The 27285-nt window shown below is 36.0% G+C and overlaps 3 protein-coding genes across 4 annotated transcripts; 1 reads left to right on the top strand and 2 right to left on the bottom strand.

Annotated features, from left to right (window-relative positions):
- Nucleotides 1-264: 264 nt before the first annotated feature.
- On the bottom strand, nucleotides 265-2262 carry LOC109090306 (ubiquitously-expressed, prefoldin-like chaperone). 2 transcript variants are annotated; one of them, XM_042776208.1, is made up of 6 exons: nucleotides 1954-2262; nucleotides 1215-1296; nucleotides 1006-1073; nucleotides 801-908; nucleotides 571-661; nucleotides 265-494 (listed from the first exon to the last, which is right to left on the bottom strand). In XM_042776208.1, exons 1-6 carry the CDS (start codon nucleotides 2019-2021, stop codon nucleotides 432-434), a joined length of 480 nt encoding a protein of 159 aa, XP_042632142.1. In that variant the 5' UTR covers nucleotides 2022-2262; the 3' UTR covers nucleotides 265-431. The 2 variants fall into 2 exon arrangements, with proteins under 2 accessions (XP_042632142.1, XP_042632143.1); XM_042776209.1 differs by having other exon boundaries at nucleotides 571-634; nucleotides 1954-2250.
- A 482-nt stretch (nucleotides 2263-2744) lies between these two features.
- LOC109090302 (ER membrane protein complex subunit 3-like) lies at nucleotides 2745-7248 on the top strand. Its single transcript, XM_019104097.2, has 8 exons — nucleotides 2745-3080; nucleotides 3836-3893; nucleotides 3989-4082; nucleotides 4164-4268; nucleotides 5502-5583; nucleotides 5667-5746; nucleotides 5942-6024; nucleotides 6579-7248. The coding sequence occupies exons 1-8, from the start codon at nucleotides 2926-2928 to the stop codon at nucleotides 6681-6683; spliced, it is 762 nt and encodes a 253-aa protein (XP_018959642.2). The 5' UTR covers nucleotides 2745-2925; the 3' UTR covers nucleotides 6684-7248.
- Nucleotides 7249-8491: 1243 nt separating this feature from the next.
- On the bottom strand, nucleotides 8492-20485 carry LOC109076954 (ubiquitin carboxyl-terminal hydrolase 11-like). Its single transcript, XM_042775916.1, is given in 17 exon segments — nucleotides 8492-9740; nucleotides 10594-10682; nucleotides 10778-10893; nucleotides 11586-11735; nucleotides 11930-12042; nucleotides 12969-13039; nucleotides 13272-13739; nucleotides 14230-14324; nucleotides 14838-15044; nucleotides 15904-15998; nucleotides 16170-16253; nucleotides 16591-16815; nucleotides 17878-18012; nucleotides 18014-18035; nucleotides 18692-18870; nucleotides 18961-19058; nucleotides 20290-20485. Coding segments are annotated over 17 exon segments (2508 nt in total). The 3' UTR covers nucleotides 8492-9575.
- Nucleotides 20486-27285: the final 6800 nt, after the last annotated feature.

Below are 27285 nucleotides of genomic sequence, written 5' to 3'. Positions count from 1 at the left end.
TTCCTGTGTTTTATATGAATGAACATTTATGATCTAGATAACGCCAATGATTTCAACAGATTACATGACTTTCTTCATTTACCATAATACAATCTCAATACAATTAATAAGTTGCTTGACATATCTAAAAAGAGAAGCCTCTTACATATTTGTTTTTCATATAGACTGTCTTATCTTATATGAAGAAGTTTATAAAGGTCATGTGTTAATGTACTGTGTGTACAGTGATATAATTATTTAAAATGATCACAATGACACTGACAGTTGTACCGAAAATGTATTTATTCAGCAAACTTCTCAAAACAACAGTATAACCTGTTAAAACGCAATGCTCCTCTGAACCTGGCTGCCATAAAGTTCACACTCTTTGAAACAAACATAACAGTCATGTGTACAAATTTAATACACTGTTCTGTGATTGGTGTACTGTACTACAACACCTCTCTCCTTCTGTCCTCTGGAAGATCTTTCAGACCTTGCAATTCCCTCAAACCCTATGGAAACAGATTTTTTTTAAGCATCACAATGAACTAAAAAAAGTATAAGCAAGTAAACTGTAATGATTTGTACCTCCAAAACCATGCGGATGTTGGCTTTTATCTTTGCTGCATCTTTGGTAAGGACCTCAGTATACCTGAAATTTTCCAATAATGATGAACGTCTGAACATCTCACGGTAAAAAAAAAAAAAAATTATATATATATATATATATATATATATATATATATATATATAAATAGGCAAACATGCACATTTCAAAACAATCAAAAAACAACAGATAAAACCAAATGCTCTCTTACTCTGTTAGCTGATTAGTCTTCTTTTCTATGAACTTCAAAGCCTCTGTATGTGTGAATTCGACAAAGAATCCATATCCAACTGCCACATATATTTTTGATGCATCAGGTCTAAAAAGGAATGAATCCTTTATGAGTTTGCCCTTTTTAAATGTTAAGACGGAGGCATTGACGCACAGTACACAGACATCAGACTTGCAATACTTACACGTGAGCCTGCACATGGAAATTGCAGCCAAGGTCAACATCTGTTTTGAGTTCCTTGCTGTCGGTTTCCTAAAGATGAATAAAATACAGCAAACGCTACATGTTATAATACACATCTCTCAATACAGAATGAGAGCAAGAAAACGTCAGAGATAGGCAAGGTTACATAAAAAATTAATAAATGAATAAAAAAGGACAGAGATAAAACACCTGAATGCTTTTAATTGTGTTCTTCAGCTGAAGGTATTGTGCTATTTTCTCATACACAGCATCTCTTTCCTCCAATACTTTCCTGTCAGAGAACGTAAGAGTTAAAATAGTAGAAGATCATTTTTATTAGATTAGATTAGATTAGATTAGATTCAACTTTATTGTCACTGCACATGTAAGGTACAAGGCAACGAAATGCAGTTAGCATCTAACCAGAAGTGCAATAAGCAGTAAGTACAGAATATACAAGGTCTACAATATGTACAATAACTATACAGATAAGTATTATGGACATAATTTACAGATTTTAAATTTTAAATACTATAAGCATGATATACAGATAGGTGTACTATGAACATACTATACAGATGGAATATGTGAAAGTGTATGTACACTATAGGCAGAACTATGAACATATGAACATAATTTACACTATTGCAATGGAAAGTAAAGTGCATAGAAAATATTTTATCCACCTATTTTTAATCTTTATATATATATATATATATATATAGAGAGAGAGAGAGAGAGAGAGAGAGAGAAAGATTTACATATACATATAACATACACATTACCATGTAAAATGTGTATTTATATAGAACCCAATGGCACTTTAAATAATACCATGGTATTACGATAGAACATATTTACAGAAATCATGGTATTACCATGCTACAAACATGTAAACATGCGTAAACAGGTGTTACACCAAAGCTGAATCTCAAGCGATGATACTTACTGCAAGTCTCGTCTCAATACTTCGTTGATAAACGTCTCATACTGCAAGACTTTCGCCCCAGGAGTCATGGTATGAGAAAAAAGATGGTTGCAGATCGACTATGATACAGCAATATTTATTTTAATCGTAGTCTGTTTCTAATATAAACGTGCATCAGAAATCGATGCAGCGATAAAAAGATTAGTGTTGACAAATGAATTTGTTTTTTTAATAGTAAATGCTCGACTGTGTGAAGCTAACCTTCTTTCAGCCTGTCACGTGGCTCTCCACTTGTTTACAAGATACACGGAAACGTCTTCGAAACCGGAAATTGCGTTAAACTAACTTTTTTTTTTTAAAGAAAAAAAATATATATACATTTTATATATAAATTAGACAAGTCTATCCGTTTAGTTAAAATAAAATAAAAACATAAATATCTCACAGTTCAAAGTAGTGATGGGACGTGCGACTCTTTCCTGCGAATCGGTTCAGTTAAACAATTCGTCTTAAAGAGCAAGTTAAAAAAAAGTTTCTTTTACGATATGACGTTATCCCCGACATCCTCGCGTGGTTTTTATATGCTCCAAACGTGTAATAAAACTATTTAAATGCACACATTACTACTTACTTTTAAAACTATATCTATTTCGTTTACATGTGTTAAAACCATAGACTGTAAAAACAAACTGTCACGTTCAACAGAGACTCGGTTCAGTGAGGACTCGATAAACGCGCAGACCGATACAGTCCAGTTCGTGCATGAATCGATTCTACGGTTTCATTTAATAGATTCGACTCACGAATCGAACTTCGCTTTTAGTTCAAAGGTCAAAAGGCAGCTGTGCAATGTGCATATGGCGCATGTTCATGCAGCAATGTGGTTACTTGTCGTATAAAAGTGCAGTAGTTCTACCATAGATTGACTTTTCATCGTGTTGTAATTTGAGTATTTAAATAAACTTGTTGTAGAGGATAGTTTTGGTGTAGGAAATGGCAGGTCCAGAGCTGCTGCTAGACTCCAGTATTCGCCTGTGGGTCGTTTTGCCCATAGTCTTCATCACATTCATCGTCGGAGTTTTGCGGCATTACGTCACTCAACTGCTTCATAACGAGAAGAAAGTGGATCTGCAGCAGGTGTCTGACAGGTGAGATACACACAGGTGTTTAACCATAAACATGTTATCAGACTCACAACATATAGACTACTGTAATTCTATAAAAAAAATAGTAAAACAATGAATGTTTAAAATGCCATCTATAAAAATTCTATTTATATTCAATACTTGATTTTAATAAAAATAATAATTAACCAAAAAAAAAAAAATGATACCTGTGTTTATCTTTTTAAAGTTGTCTTGGCAGAATATTGATGAATGAAATTTTGTCTATAAAATTCTGTTTAGTTGTATTAATACTACATTTAGCTTAAAAAAAATAAATAAAAAATGATTGACTTAAATTTAAAAATGTCAGTCTTTATAAAGTTATTTTGGCAAAATTTAAAGTTTTGATTGCTGAGTAAATGATATTGTCAGTATTGGTCAGAAATACTTGATGCAAATATGTATTCTGGATATCAGGGAATAAACAGGTATAATTAATTATGCAAAATCCATCGGAATTTAAAATGAAGACTTTTTTTAAATTCTCAAAGTTTGCCCGAATATAATCATTAGATTACAAAATATGGAAATACAATAAAGCTGTTTTATTTCTTCAAATATATTAAATCCTAGGCAAGTTCTTCTTAAGATTTTAATTATTTAAAGCTTCAGGAAACATTTTGAGGAAAGAATGCTTTATAAAAATCTCTTTGGAACTGTTGCAGTTTATACATAATCATTGCAAATTATAATGTGAACACATACATTTATCCGTTTTAATTCATTTAAAATCACAGCCAGGTGTTGCTGCGCAGCCGCATCCTGAGAGAAAATGGAAAATATCTTCCCAAACAGGTATTAATTACTTTATGAATAACAGTTCCCTGCATATTTTCATGGAATAAACTTACTTGTTTGTGTCAGTGATCAATAATGCTGTCCCATTTCAGTCATTTGCCATGCGAAAACACTATTTCAACAACCCTGAGACTGGATTCTTCAAGAAGGTCAAAAGAAAGGTGATCCCCAAAAACCCCATGACCGGTAAGAGCTCCTTTAACATCCTAAAATTACAAGGAATGACTAAATATGCTTCATCATAACATTTCGCATCACCTGTCCCAGACACCAGCATGTTGACGGACATGATGAAAGGGAACCTGACCAATGTGCTGCCAATGATTCTGATTGGAGGATGGATCAACTGGGCCTTTTCTGGTTTTGTCACAAGTAAGAGCTTTTGTTATTTGTCAGAATTAGAGGAATAGTTCACCCCAAAACGAGGATTTGCTGAAAATGTATTCACCAACCGGCAAAGATGTAAAGGACTTTGTTTCTTCATGGGAACAGATTTGGAGAAATGTAGCATCACATCACTTGCTCACCAATGGATCCGCTGCAGTGAATGGGTGCCGTCAGAATGAGAGTTCAAACAGCTGATAAAAACATCACAATAATCTACAAGCAGTCCTCACTGACCACTCCAGTCTTGTGAAAAAGCTTCATGTTTGTAAGAAACCGATCAATCATGTAGGCGTTTCATCTTTAAACCATTGCTGTAGTCCATAATCTACAATAATCCTCCGATGAAGAAAATCCAAGATCACTGTGGAAAGTGATATTATGGATAGAAAACTTATTTTAGCTTAAAGCAACGATTTAAAGTTAAAAACGTCTTAATGATGAATTTGTTTCTTGCAAACACACAGCTTTTCGCTTCACAAGACATTAATTGATGGACTGGCGAAGGTTACTGTGATGTTTTTATCAGCTGTTTGGACTCTCGTTCTGACGGCACCCATTCACTGCAGAGGATCCATTGGTGCGCAAGTGATTTAATGCTAAATTTCTCCAAATCTGTTCCCATGAAGAAACAAACTCATCTACATCTTGGATGGCCTCAGGGTGAGTAAATGTTCAGTGAATTTTCATTTTTGGGTGCGCAACTCCCTTAAAACTATAAACTATAAAAAGGATCTAGTGAGCATGTGTGTATGTGGTCTTCTTTCTGAAACAATCATTTGTAAGTGTGATTAAATTCAGGGGTGTAGGAAGCATCTGAAATGTGAAGGGAGACATTCTAAACCTTAACAGCCGGCTCATGAATTTTAATTGGGTGATGTAACATTTGGCCAGTACATTCATAACTCATTTTCTGAAAGGCAGACGTTGGTAAGTGGGCTCTCAACCATAGTAGGATTACCGCATAAACATTTGTTCAGCCCACTGCATACAAAATTTTTATATAGACTCCTCTTCTCTCTCAAAAAAGCAACAACATATTATTTTTCTCTGCGTCACCAAAAGAAAAATACAATGACTTGAAAATGTCTAAAAGTTGTAGTGGCTGCTATTTATCTGATTAAATCTCAAGTGAATGTTATTTGAAAAAAGTAAGCTTGCAAGAGTTTAAATGAATTGTTACCAAAGTCCGGTTTTCTGTGCTGCTTGTTTCCCCTTCAGCTAAAGTTCCGTTTCCTCTGACGCTGAGATTCAAGCCCATGCTACAGAGAGGAATTGAGCTGCTCTCTCTAGATGCATCCTGGTACAGTATTCACATGTGATGCATTTTATTTGTTGCCAGAAGCTGAAAACTGTGAATAAAATCTGAATTTGTTGCTTGTATAGGGTCAGTTCAGCATCATGGTATTTTCTCAATGTGTTTGGGCTCAGAAGCATGTACACCCTCATCCTTGGACAAGACAATGGTTGGTTGTTTTTGTTTCTGATATTTAGACCTTTTTATGACTGATTATATTATGCATTATTTTAATAGTTATATAATTCAATGACTATTAATATACACTTACCTAATGTGTTGTATTGTATTAAATGCTATATTAAAATCTGTGAAATTGAGATTACTTTCTCAGCTATTTCAACCAGAAGTTGTTTATTTTCAGCTGCAGATCAATCAAGAATTATGCAGGATCAAATGACGGGAGCCGCAATGGCGATGCCTCCTGATCCTAATAAAGCATTTAAGGTGAGTAGAACATCATTTGCATAAATTAAACCATTTATATGTGATCATTCTCATTGTATGACTTTATTCTGGGACAAACATGCACATCTAAAAAAAAAACACATGCCAGCAGTTATTTGTGTTGTAACATAAAATTTAGTTAAAGTCAAATTTTTCTTGGGAATTCAGCACCTACAGCCCCAGTGGACAGATGATGCATGCAACAGCAGTGCCGATGTGGAAACGTGGTTGTTTTAATTTCATAACCTCATCATCTTAGTATAATTGCGAAACCTTAACCGTTGCCGTTTTGAAGCTCACATAATTACAGGACTATCGACACATCATATTTCTTGAGGAATGCAGATTCAGTGTTGGTTGCAGTGAGTCAATTCAGTCCTCAAACAGGAATAATTATATACTTGGAGAGAGAGATCTCATGCTGTTGTTGTAAACCCGTATGGCTTTCTTTCTCCTGCAGAACACAAAAGGGGATGTTTAGCAGAAAGTTCACACTCTTCTCCGATGTATAAAGCTCTGCGATGCTCTAAACGTATTCATTACCGTTGTTTCAGAGCGAGTGGGAAGCTCTGGAGATTGTGGAGCACAGATGGGCCTTGGAGAACGTAGAGGAGGAACTCATGTGTCAGGATCTGAACTTCAGAGGACTCTTTAGCTAAGAACTACAGTAAAAACAACCCTGATTGCAAATCACCAGTGCTGTTAAGATGGTTTAATTCACAAGCAGATGTGATTCTTAACACAGGACTCATAGACTCCAGTGATCCTGATAGCGTTTAGTTTGTTTTGAATGAATGTGAATGGCCTGCAAAGCATCTACAATATGTCTGACATGTTTTTGTCAACTGTGAGCGTTGCACATGAACATTTAATTTGTTGTAAGCCACAGTGTAGATCTAAATTGTATTCATTTTTGCCAGAGGTGTTAGTATACATAAGTTCTCATGTCTTAATTGTCTATTTATGTGTGAAGTGATGCCTTGAAAATATATTTTCGGGTTAGTTGTTTCTTAAAATGTCAGTTCGGTTTTCATCTTTGATTAAACAGTCTCTATCCGGCAGATTTTCTCTGGTGTGGTTTGTAACAAGTTCTTTATTTACAAGCCATTATTTCAGCCAGAGAGATATTATAACAGCAAATTGAATGTCAAACAGATACTATTTTGGTTACTGTACAAGAGATATTTAATAAACATTATATGGAACCCTAAGGTGAGGAGGAAATCAGTTTGTGCTTGTGTCTTTGATTGAATCAGACGAGAGGAAATGGTTGGTTTGTCTAATGTTTGTGAATCACACAGAGGTGAGTCAAATGTACACTTACACAGCTCCAAGATTCAGATTGAAAATACTACATACTCAATATTCAAAACTCCAAAGCTTTTATTTGATAACTTATGTTTAAATTCTATACAAAAAAAGCCCTCACAATGCAAAATCACAAATATGAAATTTGGTGTTATACTGTGAAATGGGCTTTAGAAATTTGAGTAGCATTGACAGAAATAGACTATTTCTCAAACCAATTGAATTGCTGTAATATTTCAGTTATTTACAGCTGACCATCTGATGGATTTCACTGAAATAATACAAGCAGGTCACACAGTAGCTCTGATAAATATCTGATTGTAATATTATAAACATGCTGCATTTAAGAAATTAGGCTGTACTGTATGTGGCTTCCTGAAGCGGTTGATTCCAGCACTAGTCAATTATTTTAGAAATAAATACTAAAATGAAGCATTTAATTACTGTAAAATAGTAAAAACTAAAGCTCTTTTTAAACTGATCATTGCATTCATTAAACCTTGTACAAAATGGAAGACTGCAGATGAGAAATAAATGAGTTCAGTCATTCGAGGAACTGTTTTAAAAACAAACGGTCTATTTGTAAAGCAGACTACAAGAAATTTCAGCTTTCCATCTTTTTTTCACAGGTTTGTAAATCTCACAAATGCAGTCAAGAACATAACAGGTCATTTTTAATTTACAAATACTATCAGGATGTATAGAAATTTTCATACTAACAGAATTTTGGAATGCTAAATTGTCATGAAAATGTCAAAATGCTTCTTTTTCTAATAAAAAAAATATATTATTTCATATTGTTTCCTTTGTTTTTGATGTCTTTTGTTCCAGACAGGTTTTGTGAGATTCACCTGTGTTATTATATTGGAACATACCGAAGGTATATAGTGACATATTTATATAAATCTCATAAGACTACACAGATAAACTGTGTCCATTAAAATCCAAGGAATGCAATAAAGCAGTCACTTAATGGGAAGTGCAATTGAAAAAGCTTTTTTTTTTTTTTTTTATAAAATCTTTACGCAGCGGGCCGAATGAATTACAACACTGTGAGCAGCTGAGAAATGTTAATATGCAGTCAGTATAAACCGAGGGAACGCATTAGCTACGCCTCCTTTTATTCAGAGGAAAAACATGTAAATGGAAGCCAAATGTGTCCAATCTAACCTTGACTTTATAGTCAGCATTTATTCATATAAAAAGATGTGTATACAATTATATATTCAATCTATAATAAACAAAATAAAATGAAAGCTCCCACATTCCCAGCATCTGATCCAAATGATCAAAGATAATACAACATTTATGACAATACAAAAATACTGTACAGAGGTGCTTTAAAAATCATCCCGAAAAGAGCTCTATCCAGAAAGCACTTTGATGAAATATTCTCATTGCTCCAAAGAGTTTGTTATAAATTGCACGCAATTAGTCAAAAAGAATGTAATATTTAAATCTTGCTGTGCATTTCCTTTTTAATTAAGATAAAAAAGCAAATTCTCACTGGAAAACAGGCCTCTGTTTGTGTCCCGCAACAGAGTGGCTCTTCCCAGACCTCATGACAGACGGAAAAAAACCCCATCACAAGATTGAAAATAAAAATGGAAGATCTTTAGAAGCCGCTCTTTAGAATTACAATCTCTCACTCCACATTAGCATCTAGCAATTATGAAAATAAATAGTTCACGAGTGAGTGGACAGAAAGCTATATCTCATTTACCTCCACCTATTTCTCCACCCACACCTTTTTACAAGATCTCAGATATCTGAAGCACATGACATCCCTGATATGAGAAAGCCCAACCGTCCCTGCTGAAAGCGCCCATGATGAACGTCGCTGCTGGAATAAACTGATTCATGATGCCAAACACGGTGGTATGTTCAGATCAAACATCACCACCATGGACAGCAAGCTTAGGAAAAAATAAAGAACATGTCGGTGACGATGAACTGCAGCGCAAACCTCATTCTCTGAATTCTCATCGTCACTGAAGCTCGCCGCAGATAAATCAGTGCGCGATCTCTGAATCCGCCGCTACCAGCCTAACCCGTTTCCTTGAGTTTGTCTTACAGGAAGAAAAAAAAAAAATAATTCTACATTCACACCCCATGATGCTCGTGCACCAGCCTGAGAGAGGTGCCCCTGCCTCGCACTTCCTGTCGGAGTCAGAGCAGAGGCGGAGCTTCAAGTTTATGTTGATTAGGAAGATGAGAGTAAGAAAGAATGAAGTGGACAGAAATCAGTCCGTCTCCATGCTGACACAGGAAGAGGCTCCATCCATGCCATCGTGGGTCTGGGATGAGACGTGGTTCTCGGGCTGGCTGGAGGAGGGGACGGGTGGAGGGACGGTGGGCTGGCGGATCTTGTCTTGGCGCTGGTAGAACAGGAGGTAGACGGCACTGGTCTACAGGAATACAGGAAGAGTAAACATTACAAGCCTATTGTATTTTCAATACCATTCAAAAGTTTGCAAGTTTTTTTTATGTTTATGAAAAGTATGTCATGCTTACCAAGGCTGCATTTACTTGATCAAATAATTCAATAAAAAAGGTAACATTATGAAATATTATTAAAATTTAAAATGACTGTTTTCTATTCAAATATAAATTTATATAAAATCTAATTTATTCTTGTGATGCAATGCAGGATTTTAAGCATCATTACTCCAGTCTTCAGTGTCACATGATCCTTCAGAAAATTGATAAATAGAAACAGTTTTGTAACATTATAAATGTCTTATCTATCACTTTTAATAAATATAATGCATCCTTGCTGAATAAAAATATTAATGTCTTGGAAAAAAAAACAACCATACTGACCCCATACTGTGCTTATTAAATTGTTTGACTTGTTTAGATGTACTTTAGTAAATCTCCTCAAGCACTATATAGTAAACTTATGAATTGTATTTTCAATGGTATTATAGCCAACTCCCAAATTACGCCTGGATATCACATGATCTCAATCTGGCAACCACCATGAGTTCATGTAGAATAAATCAACTCTACTCCACTGATATGGCCACTTCTTGTGGACATCATTTTAAACAGACCAGTCTTTTTTGACACATGTGGCCCAGTCATTTCAGAGGCTGAGAAAGTTATTGTATTTTGAGGAAAAACAAACATTTCATTTTAGAAGAGTGTGCACTGATGAGTAATGTGGGGGCAAGACCAAGGAAATTTAATAAAAACATAAAAAGTCTATTTTGATTTCATGTTGATAATGCAAACCACAGAAAGGTGCTTTAATCTCACCACTATTTGTTCCTCCCTTGCATAGGTCACCTTGCTGTCGTCAAAGTAATACCACTGACCGTTGTCCTTGTTCCGGGCATAACTAGTATCTAGAAGGGGGAAAAAGAAAAATGTTTGTGCAATGTTATTCTCACTAATCAAATAAGCATGCTGTTTAATGAAGGCTAAGAAGACTGATGCATACAGTGGCCATCTCGGAGTCCGCCGAAGTGGTTGGACACAGAGATCAGGTCATATCTACAGGGAGGTTCAGTACTGTTCACGGTCTTCTTTAGGAGGAAACCTGAGAAGTCCAGATCCCTGCAGTCAGAGAAAGAGAGCTGCTTTTCACTAGAGCAATAACAACATATGAACCACATGAAAATGTAATAGTCTGAGTATCAACAATTGAAAGAAAAAAATATAAAGGTTGCTCGTCAACATTTTCAACATTTATGACCCCATCACATCAAACAAAAGCATTTATAATTGCACACTACCATTCAAAAGTTTGGGGTCAGTAAGATTTTTTGAAAGACATTACTAATTTTATTCAGCAACGACACAATAAACTGATCACAAATTACAGTAAAGATTTACAATATTATAAAAGACCTCTATTTCAAATAATTGCTGTTATATTTTCTATTTATTAAAAATTCTTGAAAAAATGTATCATGGTATCCACAAAAATAGTAAATAACACAACTGTTTAATAATAATAATCAGAAATGTTTCTTAAGCAGCAAATCGGCATATTAGAAAGATTTCTGAAGGATCATGTGATACAAAAGACTGGAGTAATGATGCTGAAAATTCAGCTTTACCATCACACAAACATTACATTTACAATATATTCAAATAGAAAACAGTTACATTAAATTGTAATTATATTTCACAATATTACTGTTTTTACTGTATTGCTGATTAAATAAATATAACCTTGGTGAGCATAGGAGATTTCTTTCAAAAACACGTTTTTGAACACTAGTGTATGTATGTCTTCATCTTACCGCAGGGGGAACTCCACGATGGTATCCAGTTTCTCTCGAGAGTATTTTGTGTAGGAGAAGCGCTTTAAATGGATGATAAGAACCTCAGGCAAAGACCACAGATCCAATTTCTTAGTGGCAAGCTGATGCTTTTTACATGTTGGACAATACCTACAGACCACATAAACAAACGTGTGCGGAGGAAGCAATCCAGTTCTTTAAATACATCACTAGTAATTATGAAACACATGGTTATGGCTCTAAATTATGCAACAAACACAGAAGGTTTCTCTTTCTTCATGCTTATGAAGGATAGACTGAAATAAAAGGCTTGAATCTGTAATAGGTCTAAAGTAGTAGATTACCAGGGGTTTTCCTCTTCCAGTGTCTCTACCGTGGTAAAGAGCTCTATGCATTCCTGCAGCTGCACTGTGATTTGCTGGTGAGGGACATCCATGCTCTGATGCTTTATATATTTCTGCATACACATAAAAAACAGGTTTGCAACAGAAATGCTGCAGTTTGCATAGCTCGAAAAGACTCAAGATTAGGTTTTGTAACAAAAGATTACAGAAATAATGGATTTTTATATTTATTCAATTAAATGATCAAATTAATACTGCATTTAAGCATATTTTGCTTATTAAAAAGCTTTAAAAAAATCACTGCGATAGCAGACTGGTGAGAACAAGTACATTTTGTACATTTTAAAAGCATGTGTGTTTATATTTATGTACATAATAAATTGATAAATAAAATTGACAAAGAAAAGCTGCAGTGCTGTTTTAAAACACTTAATATTTAGTAATATTATTGATTTTACTGCACTGACATTATCGGATGAGAACAACACTTTAACTGAATTAAGCAGAATCATGAAAATATTGTATTCTGTAGAGCTGCTGTAAAGCTGAATTGAATTAGTTATTCATAATTAATGAATTCTGCAACAATGATACCGTTATTTAACTGAGCTGACTCGATTTGGATAACGACACTATGCCTTCTGTAGAGCTTCTTATAGCTAAACTGAACTTGTTTCACAATTGAGCAGCTTTACACCTTTATTGAACTGAATCAACACTGAACTGACCACAGCTGAATAATGACACACTATTGTCTTTATAGAAATGCTTTCAGCAGAATTTGCATATCATAAATTCTGTTATTTTCCTGTGCATTACTGTGAACTTGCTTTGAAACAGTCTGTATTGTATAAAGCTCTACATAAGTGAAGGTGACCTAAATTGACTGCGGTGATGCAATACAGACGCATCACTGCATTAGGAGTAATACTTGACACAAAACTTCTAATGGAATAGACTGGATTGAGCCTTATATGAGAGATTGCAATAACAGACGAAAAGCATTTTTAAGGATCAAAGAGTTCATTATCAATCTTACCTCGGCTTCATTCTCATTGTAGTACTTCTTCTTCATGTCAGGGTCCCAGTCGATGGCGATGTATGGCTGAGCTAAACAAAAACAGTGAGTCATGCCATTAAGAGCAGGAACATTTCTACTTATGAACACTCGGAGTTAAAAGATACCATGACTATGAAAAGATGCGAATTGAGCAGCCGGAGAGATAAAAGTCACATAATCTCAATTTGTTATGACCCTTGCTTGTGCGCACATGACCCTGAAGTTGTACAAAGCATCAGAAGTGTCTGTAATAAACTGAGTTTCTCATTAGTATGTACTCACAGCTAAAAGAGAAGCCGCCGTCCACCTCTCCCATCCCTCGCTCTGTGGTGCCATTAGAGTTCACCGCCTGAATGGTAAAGAGGGCTTTTTTCTGCTTCTCAGTGTTGCGCCGTCTTCCCGGAAGCCTCTTGTTTGCCTGAGCGCAAGATGCGGCCTCCTCTTCTTCTTCTTCGTCCTCATCTTCATCCTCTTCCTCCTTTCCCGAGGGTTCCACACCAGCACTTTGGTCCCCGTCAGTGGCATCTTGGGAGTTGGTGTCAGTGCTGCCGCATGCTGATTGGCCCTCCTCGGTACTGCTGCCCCGGTCCGGTTCGCTACTCGACTCCTCCTCCTCAGCTTTCTCCTCCCCCTCGCTGCTTGGGCTGGCTTCTGATTGGCAGTTGTTCTGCTCTTCGGCCTGGCCGCTTTCTTGAGTCTCCTCCTCTTTCTTGGATGGCCCTGCCTCCTCAGAGTCTTCCTCGCCCTCATCTGTTCAGAAATGAATCATTGTTTGTACACAAAATTGAGGGGTCATTTCAAGTTTTTAAAAGAGTTCTCTTATACCCATCAAAACAAAAATGTATTTATTTGATAAAGAATATAGTAAAATAACAGTTATGTGAAATATTATGACAATTTAAAATAACTCTTTCTATTTAAATATATCTAAAAATGTAATTTATTCCTGTGCATTTTCAGCATCATTACTCCAGTCCTCAGTGTCACATTATCCTTCAGAAATTATTCTAATATGCTGATCTGCTGTTCAAGAAATATTTTATTAAGAAACTTTAAAACTGAATATTTTTGTGGAAACAGTGGCATTTTTATTAAAATTCTTTGATGAATAGAAAATGAGAAAGAACAGCATTTATTTGAAATAGAAATATTTTGTAACATTATAAATGACATTACCATCACTTTTAATGAATTTAATGCATCCTTGCAGAATAAAAGTATATATTTCCTTTAGTCATACCATCACTAACTCCATTGGTTTGAGCCTTGTACAAATCTTCCTCATCTTCTTCTTCCTCTACTTCTTCTGAAGGGTCTAGGGGATGGACATATCGCCTGTGCAGGACAGAATTATGACACATATGAATGGCAACCCAACTTTGGCCTTGAAAAAAAACAGATCACGACAGATTTATGCACCCAAAAAACCAGTGATACTGAAATAAAAATGCACAATAACAGCATACTGAAGCAGTTACCAGATTTATACAAAAAAACTAATAATTCAACGCATCTACTGGCAGTAAAATATGTACAAATTGTTTTAATAATCAATACAATGCAGTTAAAAATGCACAAATAAAGGAATAATACAAAGCATCTGTGTTCTGTATAATTAATGAATTTTGATTCCAGGACTAATGACATACATAGCTGGCAACAATTTTATAACCGTATTAATATTCACATATATATTTTTTTTGTAGAAATAATTCCATAATGGTCATTGCATGTGCTCCCTTTAATAACAAAAACACTTTAAAAATGTACAAAATATTAAAAACTAAACTATCCCAATATTTAATGAAAACTAGCTTGTGACAAACATGCATGGCTGATTAGACTTACGCCAGTCTTTTCAGGAGGAGCTGGTAGAGATCTTCCCGTGTGCACTGGGCGCGTGGCACAGACATCAGCAGCGGGTGACCGAACAGGGAGGTGCCATAGTTGTTGCTTCCCGAGCCGTAATCTCTGTAATGGGAGCGTTCACGCATATAGATGGCCATAACCACCTCTTCACCATCCTGATCCACACAACCACTGCTCAGCTGATACCTGCGTCAACACATCACAAACAACATTTATAGACCCAGCCGATTGTCTCAAGATGCAGCTTTGATTCACATTGTTTTAGTTTTCTTGTCTTAAATGATGGTCTTGTAGCCCATGCCAGCCTTGTGCTGATCTACAATCTTGTCTCTGACATCTTTTGACATCTCTTTGGTCTTGCCCATGGTGGTGGGAGAGGTTGGAATGGAAGAAACAGATTGTGTGTCTTATATACCTAATGAGGTGACATTATGAGTAACTTCTTTAAGGTGACAGGACTAATCTGTGTTCCACATGGACACATAACAAATCTGTGGGAGCCTGAATTCTTGCTGGTTGGTAGGGGATCAAATACTTATTTCACTCACTGAAATGCAAATCAATTTCTATCCTTTATGTGTTTTATCTGGATTTTTTGGTTGGTATTCTGTCTCTATCCTTTAAAATAAACCTACCATAAATATTACAGATCCTCCATTTCTTTGTAAGTGGGCAAATTTACTAAATCAGCAGGGGATCAAATAAACACTTCCCCCACTGTAATGCACTATGATTTATATTTTGAAAATAAACTGCATTATATGAAATGAAATCAAAAAAATGTTATAGGCTTGGAAAAGTCAGACACTAACAACAACTGAAAAAAAAAGATTATGTATTTATAATTTTATATAAATATATATCATATTATGAATTATATTTTGAAAGGAAATAAACAATAAAGCTAAAGGCTTGGAAAAGTCAGACATTAACAATAATAAAAAAAAAAGGGAAAAAATATATAAATTGATTTGTTTATATAAATATATAATAAATTTTTATGTTTAAAAAAAAAAGCTGTTTACTCAGATTAGTTCTATCTTACACAAATATATCATCCCGGTCCAATATACAGCTTAAGGATTCATCAGCCTGGTAAATCCTATAGAAGCGGTGATTGAAAACATCTGCCACAGCCATCTGTGAAGAGCAGATCATTTATTAGTCCAGAACAAATACAACATTTGTCAGTAGTAAATCAAACTTAAAATGGATACAGGGTCATAGCATTAACTCAACCAAGACTATAGCCATAAGTCATTTGTAAACTCAATTTGCCAGTGTTTCAGTAGTTAAAGTGCTTGTTCGAACCTGGTTGGGAGGGACGCCTGTTGCCTGAGAAAGGGAAGTGCACAAGTCAATCACTCGCCCAGCTTTAGGTACAATCAGACGATACTGCAGAGGGAAGACAGACACATTCATCAGTCATCAGGATGAACGAAACTCACAGTAAAGCAATGGTTTTACTGAATCCTTATTAAACTCTGTTCAACAGAATAATTTGCCCTAAGCAAAACTGGTTCTGATGACATCAACACACACCACCAGCTGTCTTCCTGCTTACAAACCTGCAGTGCTACATCATTCACATCTGCCAAACTCATAGCATGGGGCTCACTCATAATGATCATGTCTGTCATGCTGCACACATGCTGTTTTTCCTGCCAAAAGTGACTGAGCAATTTGGTATTTTGCAGTTTTTTTTTTTCTCAGTATATGACATAATACAAACCTGGGTGGGTTTGGCTGTGGGATCCAGCGATACATAGAAGACCTCCATGACCCTCTCCTTACTAACAGGTAAGGGCACACTCAAGTAGCAGAAGGGGTCGAAGGTCACAGAGACCTTGTTGCATTCGGGACACACCAGCGTTGACTTAAACAAGCCGTGGAATGTGTCGACGATGACTGAATCGTTCCGCCGCAAATGGTTACGCCATGCTTCCTCAGCAACTTCCTGCAATACACAAATAGAAATGTGATTCCCATAGCAACACTTTGTTTTGTTGTGAAGTTATAAATATTGTTACACTTAAAAGATTGACCGATAGTGGATTTAACAGAGGCTAAGCTGGAAAAACTGGTTGATAAATTAATCAGTAGATATTTGTAAACATCTATACGAACAACAGCTTTCCATAATATAAAATAGAATGCAATTTAATAAAAAAAAATGATAAAATAATAATAATAATAAGCTTATTTATTATCACTTGATGATTAAAAAATGAAAAAGAACAGCATTTATTCTAAATAGAAATCTTTTATAACAATAAACACTAGCCTGAATTCTTGCTGGTTGGTAGGGGATCAAATACTTATTTCACTCACTGAAATGCAAATCAGTTTCTAACCTTTTTTATGATGTGTTTTTTCTGGATTTTTTGGTTGGTATTCTGTCTCTATCCTTTAAAATAAACCTACCATAAATATTACAGACCTTTCATTTCTTTGTAAGTGGGCAAATTTACAAAATCAGATAAAAAAACAGATAAAATAATAATAATAAGCTTATTTATTATCACTTGATGATTAAAAAATGAAAAAGAACAACATTTATTCTAAATAGAAATCTTTTATAACAATATACACTATCAATCAAAAGTTTGGTGGTTCAGTACGGTTTTTTTAATTAATACTTTTCAATTCAGCAAGGATATGTTAAATTGATAAAGAGTTATAGTAAAGACTAAAATTTTGTTACAAAATGTTTCCATTTTGGACAAATGCTGATTTAAAAAAACAAAAACAAAAAAAAAAACATGGAACCATGGTTTAACCATGGAAATGTAATTATGAAATAATAAAATTTTATTTAAAAAAATTCCATAAAATAAAATAATTAAAAAAATAAGCATGCTCCACTAGTGTCACAAAACATTTATTACTTTTATTTTCACATTTACTCAGTTTGGCTGTAAACAAGAGTGACAACAGCATTTAATAAATGAACTATCAATAAAGTGATATGTGACACTGATAAATATGGCATGCACTATAGTGAGTGTGTAAAAAGCACCTGGTCAGGTCTGCCATCAGCATCCCTGAGTTCAATATACTCCTTCTTTTTGACCCGGTTGAGGTCTTCATGTAGACCTTCCAACAGGAAAGACAGCAGCTCCTGAGAGTCGTGTTGCTGGTAGCCCAGAAAAAAACTGTGACGCAAAGTGGCCCGACCTTAGTCTGCAAAGACACATACACACAATACTGCTTAATTTCTGCACTATTAATGGAGCAAAAGAAAAAACAAACAATCATAAATCACATTGTTTGCAGCCTATAAATGACTTGCACTGATCAAAAGTGACTGTAAAGGTATTTAAAATTTTACAAAAGATTTGCTTCGAATAAATGCAGTTTTTTTAATGCATCAGTTTTCTCAAAATGTTTCTTGAGCAGTAAAAATAGCATCAGAATGATTTCTTAAGGATCATGTGACACTAAAGACTAGAGTAATGGCTACTAAATTCAGCTTCGCATGCATCAGAAAATATTTTTAAAATTGTGAAAACATTTATCGTAAAATTGTAATAATAAAATATTTCACAATTTTACTGTTTTAACTGTGTTTTTGATATAGTAAAAACAGACTTGGTGAACATAATTCTTCCAAAAACATTTAAACGATTACTGTAATCATAGTTGTTTCTGCATATTAAGTTTATTTTATTAAGATATGTAAAACAGAGAGAGGACAGTTAATGATAAAAAAGGGGAAATGGTATTATGAATTCGAATGGAACCAGATTTGAAATGGGACCAATTGATTTCAGCTCCACTGGTGTGGTTTTTGCACTAAAAAATGGCAATGCAAGGTTGATCAGTACAATTACGTTACCTTAAATACCCGAGGAACCACAGAATAGTGTCTGCCTGACCACATCTGCTTGATAACATCTGCGTAGGCTTCAGCAATTTCACCCTTCATGCCCAGAGGGTTTGTGAAGTTCAGAAGCTCCTCCAGATACGAGTTCCTCAGAAAATACATCAGTGGTGGCGTGTTACTCAGACACTGTGGGAAAAAAAAAAACACAATTCACTTCAAGAAAAGCCTTTTGTAAAAATGATGTGACTGAGTGTTCAGCAATCCATGACCTCTGACCTGTAAAGCTGAGTTCATGAAGCAGGTGTTGCCTAGGTTTGTGAGGCCACACACTCCAGGAGGCCCTCGATACGAGTCCTCGTCAGCAGCGTTTCCGCCTAGAGACACAAAATTCCATTTAAATTCCAAATATCCAATAAAAGTGAGTTTCAGAGCTCAGCATTTTTGGCTAAGACACTTACAGTGACACGTACTAGGTAGGTTTTAATTCATTTTTAGGTTAATCTTATAATGTTAGTAAAGCTTTTTGCAGCACAACCAGTTATAGTTTATATTCATACGACTATTTTCCATTCTCTCTTTGACAGTTAAAATAAATGAGACATTTAGAGATAGGTTACCATAAAAGAATTCCCGTGTAAACGGCATCTGTTATTTTTTTGAGCACTTTTGCAAACCATTCTTTTCAGCCATACAATCCATGACTATAAAATATATTATATTAATGTAAACCATAATATTGGCCAGCATGCATACAGTACAGTAACGTACAGCAATGTACACTATATACAAAATTATATTGTCACAAAAAAGTAAACAGCATAGGTAATTGTAACTATATTACAAATCAAAATATAACTATATTATCGTCCAGCTCTATATAAAATGTTGGAAATATTACAGTAAGTACATCCAAATTCATCTGCATACACACAGTACACTCATGTAATGTGATGCATACTATATAGCAAATCCCTACTGCTTGATTTAATTGTCACAAAATGACACAAAACAACATTATCGCCCAGCTCTAATCTGTAAATGTGACTATAAGACATTATGATGTTAACCCTTTGATGCACAGGCTATGAAAACCCCTTCTAATACACAACATGGGTCTAAAATGACCCGTATTCATTTCCTATGCTATATCATACTTCGCTGGGCATTATTTTGTTTTATCTTTTGAAATCTGTTTATTTCAGCATTTAATTCCCTGATCTATAAATTCCATTATGCATGAATATTCAAAATATCATTTTACAATGCAAAAAAAAAAAAAAGACATTTTGTTAAAAAAAATTACCCATCTATTACTACAACAATATAACAAAAAAAAAAAAAAAACAACCCATCAAAGCAAGCATGATAAAACAAAAGAATATAGGCATTTTGTTACAATAATTATTTTAGCAGTTTAGAACAACCCATTTAACACTTGAAATATGTTTATTTGTCACTTTGTCGCACATAACATACACATATCACTGATGAGCGATAACACTGAAATTGAACTGTCTGTGGTGCAACTGTAAGTGATGTGACCGAATAGAGGAAAATAAAACTAACAAAATAAAATCACACTCAAATTGCCATCTTAGTGCTTACATGCCTCACAAATGACAACTACAGATTTGTGCTCCTTGCAAACAGGCCTGCCACTGAACACCAGCTGCTGACTTGTCTGTCTTTGGCAGCTGGGCAGATTCTGCACCTCTTTCTCTTTCTGTTCTGTCTCCTGCCCGATGCATACCTGTGGCTGGGTGGTGACTGTGTTTTGTTTTTTAATCCCACATCTTGCCATTGAACTATGTAAATATGGTTTTAAAGGTGGGGTGTGCCATCCAAACACCTCTTCCTGTGTGGCATGACCAGCTCCTTGATGATGTGCATTGGTCACAACCACACATGTAATCAAAGTTGGTGTAGGCCAGGTGTGGCCAACGTCTGTCCTGGAGAATCCACAGTCCTGCAGAGTTTTGCTTCAACTTTGATAAAACCCCCATCCGCCTGTTGTTTTCTAGTAAGTTTGATTAGGGTTGGAGCTTAACTCTGCATGTGTTTGATTAGGGTTGGAGCTTAACTCTGCAGGACTGTGGCTCTCCAGGACCAACATTGACCGCCCCTAGTGTAGGCACTGAAGGTGAACATCCAGCACACTGTACCACAGCACCATGGGGCTAGTACCTCTGTGTTCTCTGCTTACATGAGTAGTTGCAAACCATTTTTACTCAATCTATTGGACTGGGTCTGAGTTTGCTCTTCAGAGGACTCATCAGAACATCAAATGAGTCTTCTTCATCTAGGAGAGCTGGATTTACACCCACTCCAGACGGACCCTGTGGCACACTGCCTATGTCATCAGCATCAGATTTTTTTTTCCCGGAGAAACAAGGTTTCTGCCTGACAGCAATGATATATACTTGTGTATATAATTATGTATTATTTTGACTTTTTATTTTGTTGACCAAGCTAACATTAGCTAGTTAAAATAGAATATGTCAACAACAAGCTAATTAATAGTATTGGGCATGTTTCTCTGTCTCACTAGTAATAGATTTCAATGTCAAGGTAATCTTAGCCATTCCAACATTCCAGTTATCTTTCACAATATATCAAATATTTTCTGTGGTAATAAATTATAAAATAAGTCTAAATGCATCAATTATACAATAGCAGCCATGCTGAGTTGTGAAATGTGGGGCAGGTGAAAAGTTTTATGCAGTAAATATGTTCCTATTTGCAAAAAATTAGCAAAGGTTTCTATATGGGTCATTTTTGACTGTGTTTTTTATAAAGTAAAGAAAGGACAAATAAACATGATTATTTGTGGAAATAAAAACAAGATATTTAATGAATACCTGGAATAATAAATGCTAAAATGCATTTCTTTCAGAGATTCAGCAAAGAATCACTCATCCCTAACTGAAATAACACAGGAAATGAATACGGGTCATTTTAGACCCATGTTGTGGCATTACAGGGGTAGTGACACAAAAAAAAATTTTTTTATAAAAAAAATTGAGGAATTCATGGAATTCTGAATAAGGATTTGTGATGATCAAAAACAAGTTAATTGAGGAATTCATGGAATTCTGAATGATGAAATTAATTTCTTGCAAAGATATAGAAAAAATAAACTCAGTCGGGTCTCTTTAGACCCATGTTGTGCATCACAGGGCTAACGTATACATGAACACGCATGATATTCTGTAATGCTGCTTTAAAATAATGTGCATTGAAAAAGTGCTATATGGATAGAATTTTGTGTTGACTATAATACTATGCTTGAAGGTCATAATGTGACCCCTTAAAACATGGTCTGTTTATTTTTGAAACTGATTTGTATAAGGCAAACAGCTCTTCTTTTTAACCTACGATAATGGTTTACTGGTTTTATTGGACTAGCATAGAAGGCATAAAGGATTATTTTTGCCCATTAACAAAAACATGTGGGTTATTCTGATTTACTAGACAGTGGGTGTAAATTATATTGTCCCAGTTATTTTCAAAATGAACAATGCTTTCTACCAACCACAAGATTGATTTCAAAGTTAATTTGTGCTACACTGATCAAATTTGGTTTGCCATTTCTGGAGGATATAAGCGTTTAACCTACTTCAACAAGCTACCAATGTAAAATGAATGGAGCTGATAAATACATATGTTGGGATGTTTGAACATTTTGTGCTTTAGACAACGTGTGTCTTTCCATTTTCCTAAACAAAAACAGAAAGGAAACCTGCATTAGTGCATGAGAGAAGAAAAGCTGGAGTCTTTATACTCACATGATCTGAGGCCTTGATGTGGGCCACGTACCATCGCATCCGATATTCCTGACTCCATAATCACCGTCTGCAGAGTGAGCAGAGAGCACATTTTAGGACACATCACACACACACACAAACACATGCAGGGTGGCCCATGACAGAGCATTCATTTGCTAGTAGCAAAGTTCGTCTATATGACAAACCTGCCAGGTGAGGTTGCGGGCGTGTTTATTACAGTAAATGTTACCAAATGGTTTACATAACATAACAGATGACCAGAGTTTAGGGGTGTAAATGGTAGGTTGTGTAGTTTTACCATTGCCGGAGGAGCTGAGGCAGCTGTCTAGGATAGTCATGTTGAGGTTGCGTAGGGCCTCTCTGAGCTCGTATCCGTACTGGTGCCTCATCCACAGTCGGCTCGCTCAGCAGTCTCTCGACACCGTTAAACTGCTGCCCTGTATCTTTTGATGTATAGGTCGTCCGTATCAAACACAGGTACACATGAGAGAGATTTACACACATGCACACACTCAGAGATCTGCAGCTCAGATACACCAGGCTGCCAATAACCTGAGGGGGTTCACACATCTGTTTACAAAACACTAATTACATGCCAAAAAAATAAAATAAAATCTGTGAGACAGGATTCTGTAAATCTAAGTGGTCAATGGGGCCAGAGTTTGAGCTAAAACCTTTGATGTGCCCAAAGAAGACATTTTCGTTTTTTTTGAATTTAAGTATAGTGTAGTATGCCTGTTTGTCAACCATAATTTTATGCTTTATGGCTAGCAGAAATTGGTAATGTATTAAGGTAACTGTCATCTAACTTAAAAATGTATACACACGTTCATAACTTACACTACTTGTCATGAGTTTGGGTTTAGGTAATGATTTTTTTCTCTTTTTTATTTAAAGACATGAATGCTTTAAAAAAAAAGTTTTTGCAAATACAACAAGAATGTATTTTTTTATCAAGGAACCCATAAAAAAAAAAAAAAACATGAAAGTACATTTCCAAAAAAAATAAATAAATAATAAAATCAGGCAATACAAATCAGCATAATAGAATTATTTTTAAATGTCAGTATCACAGGAATTTGGTTATTGTACATTTTAATATTTATTTTACACATATTACTTGTTTTTGTGTATTTTTGGATTAAATAAAATGCATCCTTGAAGAACATAACCGACTTCTTTCAAAAATTTTACTGACCCTAAACTTTTGAATGGAAGCGCATTCCATGAATTTGTCTAGTGAACAGGAGCATGCACATCATTAGAGGATCTACATATCACAACAGTAGGGGGGGGGTGACAAGCAAACTTCAAAGATCCTAATTTACAGTGTTGCTGGAAAGGAGACTGAATTTATTTTTACGTGTTTATTTCAACGTTATTTAAAAACGAAGCCCTAGTCCTGATATGCAATTGCAGTGATTTAACATGCAGAAAGCACTGTGAGACTTTGAATACTTAATCATATAATCAGGAAACAATTTTTAAGTGTCCAAATAAGTTTTTCCTCCAACATCCATCAAACAGCCTGTACTCACGTATCTTGTTCTGCCTCGACTGAAAGCATGCCGATCCAGTACTCTCCCTGTGGCGAGACACGAAAGAGGTTAGATCTCCACAGGGTAACCTCGTACTTTAACAGTGCTGGGAATATCAACAACCTGCCAAGAGACAGAAGAGATTGATTCCCCATCATCCTCATTTAATGACAAACACGGGCCAGATCCTGAATTTCACATCTCATTGAATTTTTAATATAAATAAAATGTAACCAGTCTGTTTAACACTACCTTTCCTCTCCAAAGGAGTGGATTTGTCCAGCATGTCAATACCCTGACCAAAAGTTTTATGGCCAGGCTTCTTGCCGGTACCAGGACAAAGTCCTCAGTATCTCAGAGAGCCTCTCTTTCAGATGGAGTAGGAATCCAGATCTACAGCAAGTCAGGTACACAAAAAAAAGTCTATCTAGTTTTCAAAACATCTTCTACTGCCATAATTATTAAAGGACATGTTCACCTAGCGAAAAAAAATTAACGCATTTTGCTAAGAAGTTTGTTTTTTCATCAGAACAGAATTGGGAGAAATGTAGCATTCCCTCACTTGCTCACCAATGGATCCTCTGCATTGAATGGGTGGCCAGTCAGAGTGAGAGTCCAAACAGCGATAAAAACATCACACTTAGTCCTCACAATAGACTTGCGAGTGCATCCAAATAACTCCTCTTGTGAAGCAAGGAGTGTTTGTAAGAAGCAATGCAGCATTACGCAGTATTTTTAAAAGAACTTTAAACCATTGCTTCCAGCGGAAAATACGAATGTCCGCTCACATAACCACACTATAGAGCTTTTTTAATACGCATTTATGCGTATTGTGTCCAATTGATGTGACGTCATATATCTGGCCAGAAGAATGCATAAATGACTAATTATATTTTTTTTGGACATTTGATTTGGTATCTGGACAATTTATGATAATGCCCTTTATGTTGATCGGATACCCGTAGAGGTATCATGACAAACAGTGGTGGGCTAGCTGTGTGTGGAGCTGTTGTCGGGTGCTCTGCATGTGTGTACACATTTGCGATGGGTGTGGGTGGGTGGAATGTTATCGTGCATAACCAGACATTGCGTTTCACACTCTAGCGAGTGTCGACGGGGATACACAAGGACACACAGCATGTGCCAGAAGATCGCGGAAGTGACCGTTCGGTCGAGGTGCGTGAATGACTAAACCTTGCAATCACGTGCTAAATCTGAGCACAATCCTTACATCTTGGATCGCTTGAGGGGCGAGTAACTTTTCAGCAAGTTTTTTTGGGTGTTTTTAAGTGACTACCTTAGCTTCCACTGTATCGGCGGGGGCTGGCGACGGAGGATCGGTGGGTATTAATCGTAGAATGCTGATCTGTGTGTAAGGCGCTGTACAGCTACCAATGGGATCTTGCGTGTGTATACGATCACACCAAGTGGACATTAGGCACAGCAAAAAAAAAAACCTTTTAGCCTTCATAGAGCTCAGTGTTATCAATTTTTCCCGGGATAGGAGGAAGAATTCTGTGTTCCGCGCGGGTGCTCCACACTCTTTCCACTTATCAGTACCATCTTTATGTCCCAACAATACCTGCAATACAGTACACCCGCACCCTGTCACATTCAACACTGATTGGCTGTGTCAGTTCCAGTCATCATTTTAATGAGCAATTTAATCCAAAGCTGTTTTTAATGGTAACTGTAAGAGGGCGCCGCGTGTCAGACAGGAGTTAAGACAGACCAAAACACTTGTCATTTGCCTTTAAGGACGAGAGAGGAAATACGCAATTGCTGTTCTGCCTTTCGCTGTCCCAGGGACAAACACAAACCGAAAGGTAACTTGTCCCCATAACAGACTGACAACACCTTCTAGCGATGGAAGTGAAACTTAAAACAACTGCATTAATGACTTCTTCTACACATAAAACTAGGTCATGTTCAACATCTGATTTATGAAAATGAAAAAGAAATGGAAAGCGTTTAAAGCGGGTGGATTTGATGGTGTCTTAGAATCTGGTGAGGCACGCAAGGCTGTCATAACCTAAATGATGCCAAGGAAAAGCCTGTTAACCCAGAAACCGCGAATCTTTAATTAGGCCTGAAAACTGACCCTGTATTTAGTTTCCTTCTTTTATTGATTCTGAATCATGTAACTCTTTATCACGTTGGCACGGCGGCTACTGAAACCGTGGAGAAACCTGGAGACCCCCGACCGCACAAACCCGGAAAAAGAAAGAGGCGTTAGAATGTTTACCAGAGTTGTCTAGGCGCATGTGTGTTGTAGTTGTTTTTTGTTGTATTTAATGTGTTGTTTTTTTGGTGTTTTTAGAGGCTGAAGTTTCTCTGTCACCAGCCTGGTCTCCGGCCCGGGAGCTGCTGCTGTGTTCAGGTTGTGCGATACTCCCTCCACTGGGTTTCGCTAGCCCGCGTGAGGCTCCGTAGCCGAGCCGGTGCTGTGCGCGCTCAGCAGCGCATAATCACTCAGAAAATGGGCCGAGAAAAAAGCGCCGTAAAAAGCCGCATAGACCAACAGCGGAATGTGCTCTGACGCAGGAAGTAGGAAGCGGTTTAAGAATGAGGGGGGGTGGTGGGGGGGGACAAACTGCCCGCCCTGCGAAGGAAAACTACCAGGGCGTTGGTGTCCGACGAGAGGGCGTGTGCAGGGAGAGATTTGTGTCGATCCTATTTTGTTAGATCAAATCTGCAAAATAAGGCCAAAAGGTGTATTATGACCAATATCTCCCACTTGTGACAAGATGTTCTAGAACATTTTTTTCTTGGAGTTTTTTGTTTTTATTCTGCCATTTACTTAGTTATTATCTCTTATACTACATATAATTTGTTTATAGATGCATTAGATGATAATATATAAATTCTATTGAACATTAATTATTTTCCATTAATTTATTTTCACTACGATTGCTGAAGAGACATTTATGATGAAATGTAAAATTCCCATAAATCATCTAAAACTGATGAATGATGAGAATTACGCGTCCAAGATCTAAATATTATATTGAGGCACAACTGGAAATGGGAGGCCGTATTTTTCATGACATGTTATGCATTACAATATAAATTCAGCTAATACTGATAATAATTCCATTTATGCAATATATTATATCATTATATTTATTTAAACATTTATTCTGCATTTGATTAAAATAAACATTTTTCGCATTCCTTTATTATTATTATTTAATTAATTAATTTTAACTGTTAACTATTATTGTTGTAAAATGCCGAAATGTGTCCCCATAAATCGGCTAAATAGGATTTATAACTAA

This window comes from Cyprinus carpio, chromosome A19 (genome assembly GCF_018340385.1).
Source record: "Cyprinus carpio isolate SPL01 chromosome A19, ASM1834038v1, whole genome shotgun sequence".
Taxonomy (NCBI): domain Eukaryota; kingdom Metazoa; phylum Chordata; class Actinopteri; order Cypriniformes; family Cyprinidae; genus Cyprinus; species Cyprinus carpio.
The sequence above is the reverse complement of the archived record's forward strand: the minus strand, read 5'-3'. Positions and strand labels throughout refer to the sequence as shown.